General features: G+C 41.2%; 1 protein-coding gene across 1 annotated transcript in view; it reads left to right on the top strand.

Annotated features, from left to right (window-relative positions):
• Positions 1–867: 867 nt before the first annotated feature.
• EIF4G1 (eukaryotic translation initiation factor 4 gamma 1) overlaps positions 868–15,829 on the top strand; it is a 162,401-nt gene continuing 147,439 nt past the window's right edge. The window contains exon 1 of the mRNA XM_044070410.1: positions 868–948. Within this exon, the coding sequence (XP_043926345.1) occupies positions 873–948 (76 nt within the window). The 5' untranslated portion in view covers positions 868–872. The remainder of the gene's footprint in view (positions 949–15,829) is intronic.

Here is a 15,829-nt window from a genome sequence, read left to right as displayed (position 1 = left end):
CTGCAGCAGCTGGAAAGGCCACAGAAGTACCTCACAAAGAGGATTACTGGCCTCAAACAGATGCCCTACACTGACCGTCTCAAAAAACATCAGCTTTAGTCCGCAGCATGTCGTCTACTCCAAGGTGATCCCTGCCTAACATATAAAGCTATGTCAAACCCAGAGCTGTTGAACATGCTACACATAAAGAAATCTCAATCTCTCCAAGCTACACGCTCTAGGGACCTAAACCTGGTCACCACAATAAACAGGACATGCTGAATGGATAGATTCCTGTACCAGAGACTTCCCATACTTGGGAACAAGCTACCCATTTATGTCAAGCAAAGTTCCTCATTAGCACTCTTCAAAAAAGTCTTGATAATTGGATGGGAAGTAGGAAATACACCCCGGGGATCACTTTGGTGGCTCTGCTCGACAAGGGCACAGGAAAATAACTTTCCTGGGTGGCGTAAGCCAGGGAACCTTGTTGGCTCGGCTTACTTAGGCCCTTGAGCCGATAGCCTAGTACCTACCTCTGTACTTTTGTGATTGAAATGCATCAGCAGGGTGTGTTCTTCCACAGATTATGTTCATCTTGTGAACAGGTTCTTCCAAAACATTCCAGGTTGTGATTAGTGGAGAGGATTCTACATGTAGTACTTGTTAAAAGTTTTTTTTCCTCTTGTTGATCAGATGTGCAAAGGAACTATTTGTTATATAGTTGATGATTACACACGTCTTTAATGCTCAGCTGTTTATAGTGACGGAATATGTTCTACGTTTTGTACTACTATCTTGACAGAGGAATAAATGTATTGGTTTATTCATAAGAGGAAAATGTTACTGTGGTGACCTTTTTAATGTGTGTATATGCTTCTTAACAGGCCAACATGAAAGAACAGCAAATAACGTCCAACGTGTTCATAAGGTCACTGATGACGTCTGTATGCGAGTCTGCCATTATTGGTGAGTTGTGTTTAATTAGATGGGAACAATAAAACTCAAGGAACATTTTTTTTTCCTTCCTTTCTTTCATGGATTAGAAATCAAAAGGATCCTCCCCTATCTTTCTAACTCATGAAGGCCTTATCAGATTCAGAGCTTTCTCTTTAAGTGCACTCTGTGGCTACCCACTTTTTTTTTCCTACTGCGTCATTTGGTCTGAGATTGATTGTGTATGCACCGTGCTATTTCTAGAATTCTGTGAAAATTTGTTTATTTCAAGTCATCTTTATTTTTTGTCATTTTGTACTTGCTGAAATTTGCAAATTACTATTTCTGTGCTGTATTGTGTTCGGCGTGTCCAGAGATTGCCCTTCAGAATTGATGCTATTATCCAGAAAACTGTTTTTTCCCCTTCAAGAGTTGGACATGTGATATTGAGGCCTACAGTGTTTTAAAAGGGTAGGTAGAAATGGTTAGATGAAAAAACGGGCATCTGTTATTGTGGAGCTCCAATTACAAAAGGAGAATGTCCTACCTCATGGGGACTAGGGGTGCTCAGTCAGTAGAACTTTCTAGGGCTATTTTCTTCCTCAAAGATCTGCTTGCATTTCTTCACTCCTGGCCCCTTCTCATACCAGTCAGTTGTGGAAAATGGGCCATAGTCTGTTAAATTACATTGATTTTTTTCCTATCATTTAGAGATCAGTTACATGAATGCTCCCACTTTTTCTGTGTCCCCATATGATATTGGAGGCAGTCATTGCAGTCATGGCCTTCCTTCCTTCCCAGGTCAGTGTGCCTGTGACAAACAAATTCTACTAGTAAATGGCGTGCTTAGTTGGTGGTGATACGTGATACAAAAGGCTTGTAAATTTCAGTCTTTGAATTGTAGAAAGCATCAGTGTTGGAAGCCCATTAGACATTATCTTTTGTCTGAAAAGTTGGCATAATTGAGAAAATGGACCAAGGAGCATACCCCCCCCCTTCTGTTTTAACTTGTGAAGCACTTATAGTATTTATTAACTAGTCCTCCAAAAAGATAGACAAGAAGCAGAGATTCATGTTGACAAGTCAAGGAACTTTTTCCATGTGAAATTGCTGGTAGCAACTACCAGCAAACCTGAAAAGCTGCCCCCCCCCCCTTAGAATCAAGGTCCCCCCCACACCCCAAACTTCTGTATGTGCCCATCTCCCCACACAGTGGAGAAAATTAAACATTTAATTATTTTTGAAAATGTTTTTTTATCTGAACTGAGATCCAGTGTCTGCTTTTGTCCGATTCAGCTAAGGGTTGTCTGTTCAGACCTTGGCACCAGTCTTGAAACTTTCGGTTCCAGGGCTCTGACTCCTTTACCCATAATTCCCTATCCACCCTAATATTTCAGCTGTCCTTTGCCACCTGAAGTGATCTGTTGTACTTCCAAGGGCTGCATATAATTTTATCCTTTACAAGAACTTTGTTCAGTCCTCCCTTGCCGAGAATTTTACACTTTAGTTTGCTACATATTTCTTGTAAGAGCTATTAGCTAGTTTAGATGTTTGTTTTTTTTTTTTTTTTTTTTTTTGTAGTGGCTGTAGGTTTTTAATATAGGTATTTAGGAGTGTTAGTATAGTAAAGATTTTTTCTAAATATTTTCTAAGTAGTTCATAGTGTTAAGAATTTTAGTTGTAGATTCATTAGTGTATCGGTAAGTTAGTTTAGCCATTTTTTTTTCCTTTGTGTGTTGGTCTGTTATGGCTGATGATCAAGACTTTAAAAAGTCCACAGAGAACAGGAATAAGCTGCCACCCCACCAAGACACACACTCCCTTCACTTATGTTGTGTTAGAGGACACGCACTTAGATACTTCATGTCATGCTTGTGCTCTTATTGCCAGAGCATTACAAACTATGACTGAAAAGCTTATTGTCAAGGGTCTTCTTCCTCCCCAGACAGGGTCTACCTTATCTTTTCTTCTCCCAAACTTAATGGCAAGAAATCTTGGGGAAAAAGTGGATGAAGCAAAGACTAGGGTAAATATAAAGACAAATCTAAGGAAAAAGGAGATTTGGAAATCTCTTGAGGTCTCCAGATCCTTCCATGTCTTCAGAATCAGATCCAGAAGTACCAAGGCTATTAGAACAGTTTCTCAGCATTGTACCCCTCCAGCTTGTCCCCATTCTCACCAGAATCAGCCGACCCTAGACTTCATTCTCCATTACTTCGGGAGGAACAGGGGGCCCAACCACGACCTGCGCGATTTGTCAGGCTTTTGTTCCCAAGACTCTCTGCAGCCATCTGCATCTATTTAGCAAACCAGCATTTTAAACGTCTGGCTCTGGCAATGGAAGGGCCATCTGGTCAGACCATCAAGCCACCAAAAATGAAGGCCAAAGTTTCCAGGCCTGAACCTAATGCTGCACTTCCTCCACCAAACATTCCCCCTTCCCCCTGTGGCTGACATTCGCCTGGTAGGAACGTATGGGTCCACCCGAGTTAGGTATAGTGGTACCATTTGGAAGGCTGCAGAGCCTGGTGCTGAAAGCACATCTCTGGAGGTTTTGCAGACGTCTGGAGCCGACGACTAGGGGGAACCTCAGCTAGCAATGGACGTCCAGACGTTTTGCAGTCATTTGAATCTGTTCAAAGCCTGGTTGTTGAATGTACTAATAAATTCGGATCACATGTCACTCTGGTATTGTAACCCAAAGGGGAATTTATACAGTTTTTAACTTTAAACATTGGTTAAGATAACTGTTATTGATTTTGTAAGGTTTTAAGTTTCGTAAGTTTTTTCTCAAAATGATATAAGTACTAATGTGAGCTACTGTGTTTGGCTACAAAGTGTGTGGGTTGTATATTATGTCTCATGTCAAAAAAAGAGATTTTACCTACTATAGATTTGTAATTATTTCCTCCATTGTCAGCATGACTGGACCTCTGAGCTTCTTTTTATTCAGGATCCAACTGTGACATATCCTCGATTGTGTCAAACGGGTTGGGATCCTGTAGTTGCTGCATATGTGCATTGGTAGGTCCATTTGTCATGGGAATGTAAATAATCAATCTGCTTGAACTCGCACTTTTCTGTTCCTTTTTCTGCTCATCGAGCTAGGTTGTTGAAGGACCAGCTGGTATGTAGATTTGTTAAAATTGGTGTAATGATTAGCTAAACCATTTGGGGGCTGTCTTTTATTAATGCCTTCTGCTGGTTTTGGAGAATCCCAGAAGTGTAGGGCTAACAAGCAAATCATTCCTTAGAGTTATACTACCAACTGCAGGTAACATTTCTGAATTGGATTAGCTCTCCTTTCATGGCAGCAACATCCTTGAGTCTGTTAAACTCTGAAAGTTGAAAAGTGTTGTTGGGGTTGGTGGGTGAGAAGTCTTCCAGGGAATCCATTGAAACCTTCCAGTCACTGTAGGCTGCGAATGAATACACCAGTGAGGCGTTATTAGCAGGGCCTGCCTTAGCTGATATGGTGCCCTAGGCGAAGTAGTGCTCCGGAGCCCCTTAAGCTCCACCCACACCATACCCATGAAACATCCCTACAAGCCATCCCCACAGGTAGGTCACTCCCCAAAAAAGCCACTTCAGTCATTCACTCCAAGAAAGCCAGTCCAGTCATTTCCTTTAATTATTTAAACTGCAAGTGAAGGTGGAAATTTCCTTTAATAAACCTGCTTTGATCTGTTTCTCCTTCACACATACTTTACTATAAAAGTCATGTCTTCAGAAAATAGAAGCCCATGTGCCTTGGTTCAAAGGGTTGCTTAGGTTAATCTAAACAGTTTAATTTACTCTGGGGTAGGCGAGCAAGCTTACAGCTTAGTGAAAGTAGAATAGCAACCTCTCTCCTCCCTGTCTATAGAAGCTTAAGCTAGACTAGCACAAACACAGATAACCATTTGCTAAACAATACAATGAAAATAGGCTTAGCATGAATGGTACAATTTTCTGCCACTGAAACTGCATGAAAACCCATATTTATAGAAAATGTATCCTGTCAGTGGAGGATTAAGTTTACATTTGGGCTGTTTTCAAAAGCGACTCCTTACACACATTTTTACGGCCATGCATACTTGTATTTGTTCTTTGATTTAACTTCCTGATTGCATTAAATTCTATTCTTTATGTAATATAGCACCACTTGTTAGAATGCGTTTTAAATTTGTAGTTTAAAACATTCTTGTAATAAGCAAAGAAACAAAATGTATAAACCAATAATGACAAAACTACCCATTTCAGAAAATTTCAACCATAAAAGGCCACTCAGACTTCTGTCATTACAATCCACCAATATCACTCAATACAATCTCTGCAGAAAAGAAATCATCTGAACAATTACACATTAAAGAAATCTGTAACTAATTAAGAGATTGCCACTGGCAAACAACTTTACATCTCAATGTTTCATCTACAAATTCAGTGCCTGTTGTCCTTGAAGAATTAATTGCCTATATTACATTAAAAAAATTGGTAAACTGGTAATATTGCAATAGGAAATTACTAAAACTGACAAGTTCATAGTTGCTAGGCATCTCATACAAAGGAGGACATACTAAGGAGTGTGGACCCTATCCGCCCTTAAAATGCACCAAATAATCAGCAATCAAATGGGCACTGCACTATCAATACTCCATCTACATGGTGTGGGAGCAGAATCCATAGCCTTCTGCATCAAAGACAATTATGCTACTAACACTGCTTTCAAATTCTACAACACAGTGTATCATTTGATAAAACAGTTTTACACTGAAAACTGACGTAGCAAAATGTAAATACTTCTCATCTCTTTGCTGATGATCTAAAACTGTATAGCTCATCAGATGAGGAACTGAAAGTACAACTGCAAGTTGTCAAAGCTTTTTCAGGTGATATAAGAATGTCATTTGGTCTTGATAAATGTGCAAAAGCAACCTTTAAAGCAGGAAAACTGCAGCACTAGGAAATCAGTTTGAAACAAGAATGTCCTATAAAAGAACTTGAGCAAGAGGGAGCGTGTAAATATTTGGGAATTGATGAAGGATCAAAAATAAAACATGAACAAATGCAAATAAAACTTGGTAAGGAATACTTTAGAAGACTTAACTTAATCCTGAAAACAGTGTTGACATTGAGGAACAAAATCCAGGCTATAAAACCAATTTGTACTTCCTGTCCTAACTTAACAGTTCTGGAGTGATTGACTGGCCCCAAAACGTTTTGAATAGATTAGATAGGAAAACAAGAAGGATGCTTCATGCTCACCAAATTATTTATAAAAAAATCAGTGCATACCAAGATTATATATTCCCCGTTCCAAAGGAGGGATGGTCCTCCTTGAAATTCATTACATGTACAGATCTACAATCATGGGACTCCACACATCTGACATCACAAGATCCAAATGTAGTGAAAGTTTTGAAACATGAGCAGAATAAATCAAAGATATGCTTCTGCTACATTAAGCAGAGAAGTTATCTGCGTCAAGCAGGAATGGAAATCAAACCAGAAACAAATGTTCCAAAAAAACAAAAGAAAGAATATACAATGAAGGACCAGATGAGAAGGCAAGGAATGTAAAAAATGCATAAATATAGTTGCAAGTATAGAAAAATTCTGGAAGACCCTCATGTTGATCAGGAACAAATGCAGAAGTGCTTAATGAGTGGCAAATTCAAACCAAGAGATGAAAGGTTAATATTGGCAGCCCAACATAGTGGGCTACGTGCACATTGGTTTACAAAGTCTATTGAACATGTGGGAAGAACAGAGAATGTAGGTTTTGTAAAACCAAATTGGAAATGGTCACACACCTTGTTGCTGGTTGTGACATACTAATGGCAGGAGGACTGTATATCGAAAGGCATAATAATGTGGCAAGACTGTTGCACTGGGAATTGTGCAAACATTATGATACTAAAGTAGATGAAAAATGATGGAAACATGAGCCACAAAGCATCACAAAAATTATGTTTACATCACATTGGATCACCTATTACCAATATTTCAAAAGACAGATGCTAGAAAATTGGATATAGTGGTCCATGAAAAGAAGACAAAAGTATTATTGATCATTGAAAATCACCACACCCACTGACTACAGTGTCTTGCGTCGGAGACGGTCATAAAATATCAGGATTTGCAGGCAGAAACAAGAGCAATGTGGAAAAAGATACCCAGATAGTTCCAATAGTAGTAGGAACAACAAGTCTTATAAAAAAAAAACCTAAACCTACAATTGTATTCAGATGTTACCAATACATGTAACCCTGTACGAACTGCAGAAGTCATCATTACTGGGCACATTGCCGGTGCTGCCAAGAGCTCTTTTGGCTGACAAAGATTGAAACCATACTAATTTCATGAACTTTAATCGTACTTCGACTTAGGAATGGGGTCCATTCCTGTCATGGTATTAAAAATTTAAAATATTTGGAGAAATTAAAAAATTGCAGTATTCTTAATTTAAAGATTTGGAGAAAGTAGTCTTAATTCTTGGGATATCCTCCAGAGGATAGACATATGTTTGACAAGTGTACCAAAGCCTTTACACCTTCTGGGCACTGTACATCAAGCTATGTTCTACATGCAAACTGCAAAGTAAGTATACGACATACGAGTACCTCATCCTCACAACTGAAGTGTTCCAGAAGAAAGCAATAGCATTTACAACCAGGAAGGGAAAAAGGAAATAATTTAAGTAAGACTCCTCAGTCAGAAGGAAAGCAATAGAAGATGTCAATGGGTAGGAAGGAGGGACAGAACCCTACCTACAGAGAAGCTAGAGGCTAATACCAAAGCTCAGTGGGTGCACGGCAGAGGAACTAATCCTAGCTAAGCCAACAGTATCATACAGTGCACACATACAAAGCAAACAAGTAATGCAAGTAATCTGAAGGATTTAAAATTAATCTGTGTCTCTGGAATTAACTGCTTCCCTGGTTTTCCTTCAAGACTCTTAATCCTCCTATGTCCACTCTATTTTCCCTATTCTGCTTTACTTTCACCCCAATGTCATTTCCCTTCCCCATTACTCCTAGTACGTCAACCGATATTAATTAATCTGAAGTAGTTAACTTCATTCTTTCTGCACATATGGGTATTCTGATCCGATTCGGATCCGAGCCGGCAAACCTTTTCAAGCATCAGCTCCTAGCTCCAAGCTCCTCCTCTACCTATATTACATCACTTCCTCCCATCTAGCACCAGATCTCATTTGCCGCTCTGAGTCAGCATCGTGGTCTGTGAGCTCTAAGCAAGGTGGTAAGGTTTTTTGGTCTTATTAGTGTAGTTTGATGTGAATATCTTTCCCTTTTTCCTCCCTTCATGTTTGGTCGTCGTGTTTAAAAAAAAAAGTGTTTGTGTAGTACTGTTTTGTAGTCTGGTTTCCAGCCCAATCCCTTGTTAAGTGTGTGTGTGGGGGGGGGGGGTGTTAGGGCTTTTACTGATGTTCGTGTTTCACTGTTGCAGTCGTTACACTTGGGTTATCCTGCTGACAGGCTACCCGCAGTCTGCCTGAATTCCAAAGTCCTGGTCTGGCGCTGGTTTCTGTTGCCTTTTCCCTGACATCAGTGCGCCAGGGGTATATAAGATGCAGCTGACGCCATTTTCTTCAGTCTTTCTTGCTGCGTGGTGCCCTAAGCAAAAGCAGTTCACAGGTGCCGGTCGGCCGACTCCTGAGATTTTCGCATTTGAATTTCAGATCCAAAGTCTTCAATAAAGCTAAGTACCCCGTTGGGGAACTTTTTCTTGCTCCAGTCTGATGTCAGTAAAAGTTAAGTTGTATTTCTTGTGGAAAGCAAATGCCTCATTTCATTCTTACTGTATTCCTTGCCTAGGCCCTGACCACGATGTAGCTAGTTGTCGGTTTTGTGCTAGATTCAACCAACGCACTATAAAGCGTCGGTTCGATTTTGCTTTTCATTACTTTGGCCGAAGATTTAACTATATATTGCCGACAGAACAACCGACGACCGGAGTCCATAAAAAGCGCAAGGACAAAGAAAAAGACAGGCATCCGAGGTCCAAAACCGACGAAGCCTTTTCTAGGCCAGTCGCCAGTTTTCAGTGAGGCACTTTCGCAGCCCTTGACACCCGCTACCTCAGAGCCACAGGCCGCCTCCAACTCCCACATGGAGACAGCTTGGCCTCTGGAAACTCAAGGTATTGGCCCTATGGAAACAGTTCCCTCAGATGGGTCTGGAGCTGCTGAGCAGGCATCGGCTTCAGGATGTTTTCAGACCTACACAGCTTACTATCAAGACCTCTTCAGCAGCCAAGGCAAAGTCTAAAACACCTTTAAAGACAAAGAAACAAGTACAGCATTCTCCTGGACAGTCATCCATGCCAAAGACACAGATGCTCAAAATGACCGAAGACCTAATTACTTTGATCAGGGGCTCCCATCCCCCTCCTGATAAAAGGCCTAGGCAAGACACTGACTATAACTCCTCTGACCAGGTTTCTATTTCCTCTGATTCCTCTTCAGAACAGGGATATCCTCTTCCTCCCTATGAGGACTCTGATGCTGAAGAATCTATCCCTTCAACCTCTCCTCCTGAGGACTACTCTTTTGGGGAAACCCTGCACACCATGAGGGAACATTTCCATTGGGAGAGCCAGGATTATTCAGAATCCAAGAAAAGGCTCAGAGACTTTCTTTTATTGCCTCAGCACAGGCCTCTTGCTATCCCCCCTGTACTAGATATTGTTGATGTTTTTTCTGAATCCAGTTTGACTCCTGATTCTTAAACTCCTGCACCAGTTAAGCTAGATGGGTACTACAGGGTTCCACATTCTCATAAATGTCTTTATAAAAACCCTGCTGCTGACCCAGAAACTATTTCTCAGGGTCTCAAAGGGGTCAAGGCTTCCACTGCAAAAAACCCTGTTCCATTTGATAGGGATTCTAGAGCACTGGACAGATGGGGGAAAAACGTTTGCACCTCTGCTACTTTAGCTGTAAGGGCTTTAAACTGCCAGTTTTACATGCTTAAATATCAACAATACCTAATGTCTTTGCTAAAACAGAAAATGTTTACAAGCTCTGAATGTCCTGAGAACAAGGAAATGCAGGATTTATTGCATGCAGCTGAACAAGTGGGAAAGCATACTTTGCAATGTGGTTTTGATTCATTAGAGGCATCTTGCAGAGCTCAGTTACAGACTGTCATTCGAAGGCATGCTTGGTTAAAAGAACAGAGCTTACCTGATCATGTTAAAGCAAAATTATTGGATGCTCCATTACAGCATGATACTTTGGTGTTAAAGCAGAAGAGGTGTTAAAGAAAATGGAGGATAAAGCAAAATCAATGCAGACAGTAAAGGATTTCTTACAGGTTCAGCCACCTAGATTTAGCAGGAACCGGCCTTCTAAAAATTGGTCCTTTCCAGTGTCAGGCCACAAAGAGGCAGATACAGACGCCCAAGAGGCAGATCTCAGCCTCAAGGCTCATACAGACCTAAACAATGGGATGCTTCATCCCCCCAAAGGCGGAGAAGACAAATCACAACCTTATAGGAAACAGTCCCAATGACTTTCCTCTACAAATGCCAAGCACTTACCTTTTGGCAGCACCCTTAGGGGGGAAATTAGTGCTTTTCTCACAAAATTGGCACATGATGACCCAGGACAAATGGGTACTGAATATTGTTCCTCAGGGTTACAGGTTCCACTTTCACACCCTACCAAGGTCAAAAGATATGCCAGACCTGCCACAAAATCAATGGGCAGAGGCACAAAAACAAATTTCTGCTCTCATGGACATGAGGGCTATTCAAAAAGTACCACAGCAAGAACAGGAGCAAGGATTTTACTCAAGACTTTTCTTGGTACCCAGAAAGGACAAAGCCTGGCGACCAATACTGGACCTGTCTATTCTAAATACTTTCCTGCATGTTCCAAAATTCAGAATGTTGACCCTGCAGCAACTTCTACCCATGCTGGGCAAGAAGGCTTGGCTAGGTACTTTGGACCTCAGAGGCATACCTGCATGTCCCAATCGGACAATCTTGCAGAAGATACCTCGGATTTATAGCTGGCTCAATGCATTACCAATTCTCTGCACTGCCCTTTGGCTTATCTACTGCGCTCAGGGTCTTCACAAAATGCCTGGCACCAGTAATTGCATTTTGCAGACAAAAAGGAATTCCAAGTATATCCCTACTTGGACGACTGCCTCTGGCGTTTGTAAAAAGATTACTAATTTGCCTAGGGTACACAATAAATGAAAAGAAATCAAAACTAGTGCCCTCTCAAGAGATAATATTCCTGGGTGCAAGCTTAAATACAACTGCCCAGATGGCTTATCTCACGCCAGACAAGCAAAGGCAACTGACTCATTACTTGCAAATGATGGCAACAAAGACCCAGCTACCTGCAAGAAAAATTCTGCAGGCTTTGGGCTTCATGGCATCCTGTTAATTCCATATGCAAGACTGCATATGAGGAAGCTACAATGGTATCTAAAAAGTGTTTGGACTCAACATTGCCACAGCCTGGAAACAATAATAACTCTTATTCCCTGCCTGCAACAGGCGTTTCGATGGTGGGCACTGGCCTGTCACCACAGCAAGGGACAGCCTTTCACCTTACCCACAGCCAGGCAGACACTAACAGACGCATCGGATTATGCCTGGGAAGCACACATGGTAGGAAGATGTAGTCAGGGCACATGACCCGCGGACCAAATGCATGTTCATATCAATCAGAAAGAGATGCTAGCTGTACAGAATGCCCTGGCAGCCTTCAAGGATCTACTACAGCCAGGACAACTATTACTAAAGACGGACAATACTACAGTTGTGGTACATAAACAAGGGGGCACACATTCCTACCCCCTCTGCAGGCAAGCCATGACTTTGTGGAACACAGCACTGACCTATCAAGTACATCTGCAGGCACAATTCCTGCCAGGAAAGAAAAGTACTCTGGCAGATGAACTAAGCAGAAACCTCATGGACCCTCATGAGTGGAAACTAGATCCACAGGTCTTCAGCATAACAAGGAAATGGGGATGCCCAGACACAGATCTTTTTGCCTCCCCTCACAACTGCCAACTACAGAGATTCTGCACAAGGACATATCACTCACAAGCATGGAAGGTGGATGCTCTATCATTCAGCTGGAAAACCTTAACAGTTTATGCCTTTCCACCACTGCGTCTCCTTCCCACGGTACTCCTAAAGGTCAGACAAGAAAAGCCAAAAATGATTTTGATTGCCAGCACTGGTACTTAATCCTAAAGAGCTTGTCACAAGGCCCAGCCTGGACTTTACCTCAAGTTCCTCATCTTCTGACTCAACAAAACAATCAGATCCTGCACAGCCAACTCAGACCCTTAAATCTGGCTGCATGGCAAATAATATAGCCACTCAGAACGCACCTCTCTCAAAAGCAGTTATGGATGTCATTTTGGAAACCAGGAGGCCCAGCACCAGGTAATCTTATGCAGAAAAATGGAAGAGATTCTGTGCTTGGAACCAGGCACAAGGAATTGAACCACTTGTCCCAAATATTCCTTAGATTTCACAATACCTGACTGAGATGCTGGACAAAGGCCTATCCTTCTCATCAACTAAGATCCATGCCTCGGCCATTTCAGCTCATTACAATATGGAACCTCCTATTTTCTCACATCCACTGCTAAGACAGTACCTCAGAGGGGCCAAAAACATAAGACCCCCAAGGAGAGCACCGATATCTACATGGAACCTCAACTTTGTCTTGGAAAAGCTCACACTGCCTCCTTTTGAGCCAGCCAATACAGCCGATATAAAATTCTTATCATGGAAAACTGCTCTGCTCCTAGCAATAACTTCATCAAGAAGAGTCAGTTACAGGCATTAATGGCAGTGGAACCTTTTATCATTTTTCATCCGGACAGGGTTTCTCTAAGGACAAACCCAACATTTATGCCTAAGGTTGTATCCAATGTGGCTCTTAACCAAACCATTCATTTGCCAACATTTTATCCAAATCCCCAGAATAAAGGGGAGAGACTTCTGCACTCTTTGGACATGCACAGACAGCTACACTTCTACTTGGACAAAACAAAAGCTTTCAGAAGAACTGAGCAACTGTTTGCAGCATATGCTGCAGGATCACAAGGAAAGGCGGTCTCAAAGCAGACTATTTCAAAATGGATAAGACACTGCATTCGTTTCTGATATGCACAGCATGGCAAGTCAGTGCCTAAGAATATTAGGCCACATTCTACCAGGGCAGCAGCCACTTCGGCAGCCTTTCTCAGAGGAGTACCAACAAAGGACATTTTGGAGGCTGCAACTTGGAGTTCAGTGCATACTTTTACCAAGCATTATCACTTCCCTCTTTACTCTAAATCCAGAACAGGCTTTGCCACTGCAGTTCTGCAGGGCCTCATAGCCACTCCTAATCCTATTTAGACCCATCCGCCCTACCTCAGCTTTGGGATTCTACCCAAGTGTAATGACTGCAACAGTGAAACACTGTGAACATAGTACAGTTGTGTACCTACCATAAATGTAGATCAAGTGTATTCACTGTTGCAGTCCAGGTTACCTTCCCTCCATCCCCCTTTCTTTGCTGGGACCTATCTATACTTCTCTATCCTATACAACCTATGTGGTGTATTTGCTTGTAGATGAAGGTGTTTTTTATTTTACAGTATGTATTGCCTACCTTCTTGGGGGCACCTGACATCTGGGGCAAGAAAAACTGAAGAAAATGGCATCTGCTGCAACTTGTATACCCCTGGTGCACTGACGTCAGGGAAGAGGCGACAGCAACCGACACCGGACCAGGACTTTGTAATTCAGGCCGACTGCGGGTAGCCTGCCAGCAGGATAACCCAAGTGTAATGACTGCACCAGTGAATACACTCGAACATCTACATTTATGGTAGGTACACAACTGTACTATTTGTTAACGCTGATGTTCCTTTAAAAAAAGAAGCAGAAGACTAGGCATGTGGCACCTGTGGCTAAAGAATCTCAAAAAGAGTGGCAAGATTTTACTCTGTTCTCTTATGGTTATAAAGTCACCTCAAGAATTCTGTTTCTTGGCCTTCCACTCCGTCCAAACGTCCTTGGAACTCTGATTCCTCTTAAGAGTTTAGACTGTAGTGTGGAGTCGTAGGCTTAGTCTCCTCAGATCCACTGTCCTCTTGCCCTAGGGTCTGAAGAAGAATTCACTTTCTCGTGACTCCCTAGTGGAAGAATTGTCCTTTGGGGAATACTGTAACTTCTATGATGGAACATTTTAAATGCGACTGTTAACAGGTTTCTGACAGTCAAAAAAGGTATTGCAAACTTTTCCAAATGCATTCTTCTCATCTTTCTGCAGTCCCTCCAGTGCTAATGCCTATGTGGATACCTTCACTGCAGCTTCTGAAGCCACTGATTCTCAGCTTCCTGCCCCAAGAAGCCAGACAGGTTCTATAATGTTTCTGAAGCTCAAAAGTTTTTTTGTGTAGGTTCATAAAAGTACAAGTCTTGCTGCACTTCTGAGCCATTTTAACCCTAGCCAATTTCCCTTCCAAATATGAGAATCCGTGTACCTTATGAGGTAAACACCTAAACAGTTATCGACTCTCAACCTCTTTTAAAAAAAAAAAAAAAAAGTCATGGGAAAGTGCTAAACTAGTTGACCCTTGTTTGAGACATTTTAAACCTAACCAATTTCCTTCAAAAAATTACTCAAACCTTGCTTTTGAGGTCAACACCTAAACAGTTATGCCAACCACCAACCCTTTCTTTGATCCTGCTGTTATTTCTGTGGCCACTGATAAAACATCCAAGTTGCAGTCCTTTCTATGCTTTATCCATCTTCTAAGGACAGCCACCCATATACACATATGGTAAAGTATATACTTCTGCTACCTTAACCTTCTGGGATATTGATTATCAGAAAATAGTACTGGACCCAAATAGCACAGTAAAGGCAAAAATAGCAGGGGAAAAAATGTAACCGTGTAACAAGATCATGAGAGATGGAGGTGAATAAGGAAATTATATCTACAATAAAGATAGTGTGTTTCATGGTGTCATATTCAAAGCTGTTAAAATTCTCTAGCTTTATCCAAAAAGTCCCATGAATCTAACATAGAGGAATGCAATTTTTAATCATGGGATTTTACAAAGAATTTATTACTAAGGAAATACTTTCAGTAATGTAATTTGGGAAAGAGACTGTTGGTCAAAACGAGAGATCTGTTGGGTCCTTGTGAACCTTTGGAGTTCCAAGTAAAGTTCCTACTTCAGGTTTTTCAGTTATTCAAGTTATACAATGCAAAATGTATATTTCCATTCATTATACCATCATATAGAAATTAATGTATTATTGTATGACATTTTTGAATGTCAAATACATTTTACTTGAGCATATTCATCATCATTACTTGGCTTTCTTTCCATACTATTAATGTACTTTACAACTCAAATTAAAAAAGTAAACAATAAAAATGTTAAGTTCTCTCATATCTTTTTCATACATACTTTCAGACACCTTCAAAGTGTGGTTCAACATCTGACTATAACAAGGTTTGACATATATAGTATTCATAATTTCTACATCATATAAAACATAGTTTAAGTTCAACTTCTGCACACTGTTTTAAGTCCAACAATGTTCTTGTAATGTCTGCCCTTTTAGTTGGTAAGTCCCAAACTTCACACTTTTTTGTGTGCAGGACTTCAAGCTGGACAAGTTGATAATAGGTTCGTAGGTTTTATAGGTAGGTACTAGGCTATCAGCCCAAGATCTGTAGTAAGCCTAGCCAACAAGGTTCCCTGGCTTACACCACCCAAGAAAGTTTATGATGTTAAAGGTTTCCAAGAAAAAATGGCAAGCCTTCATGGCCTACTATCTCTGCCCCTCTGGATGCCCCACCGACCGCCAGTATATAGGGGTTGAGGGATGTCCACCAGAGCAGTCTACTTTGGCATCTCCCTTCAA

The sequence above is a fragment of the Protopterus annectens genome, chromosome 4.part1, assembly GCF_019279795.1.
Source record: "Protopterus annectens isolate FY-2018-M chromosome 4.part1, PAN1.0, whole genome shotgun sequence".
Classification (NCBI taxonomy): Eukaryota; Metazoa; Chordata; order Ceratodontiformes; family Protopteridae; genus Protopterus; species Protopterus annectens.
This window is presented reverse-complemented; position numbering and strand designations above follow the sequence as displayed.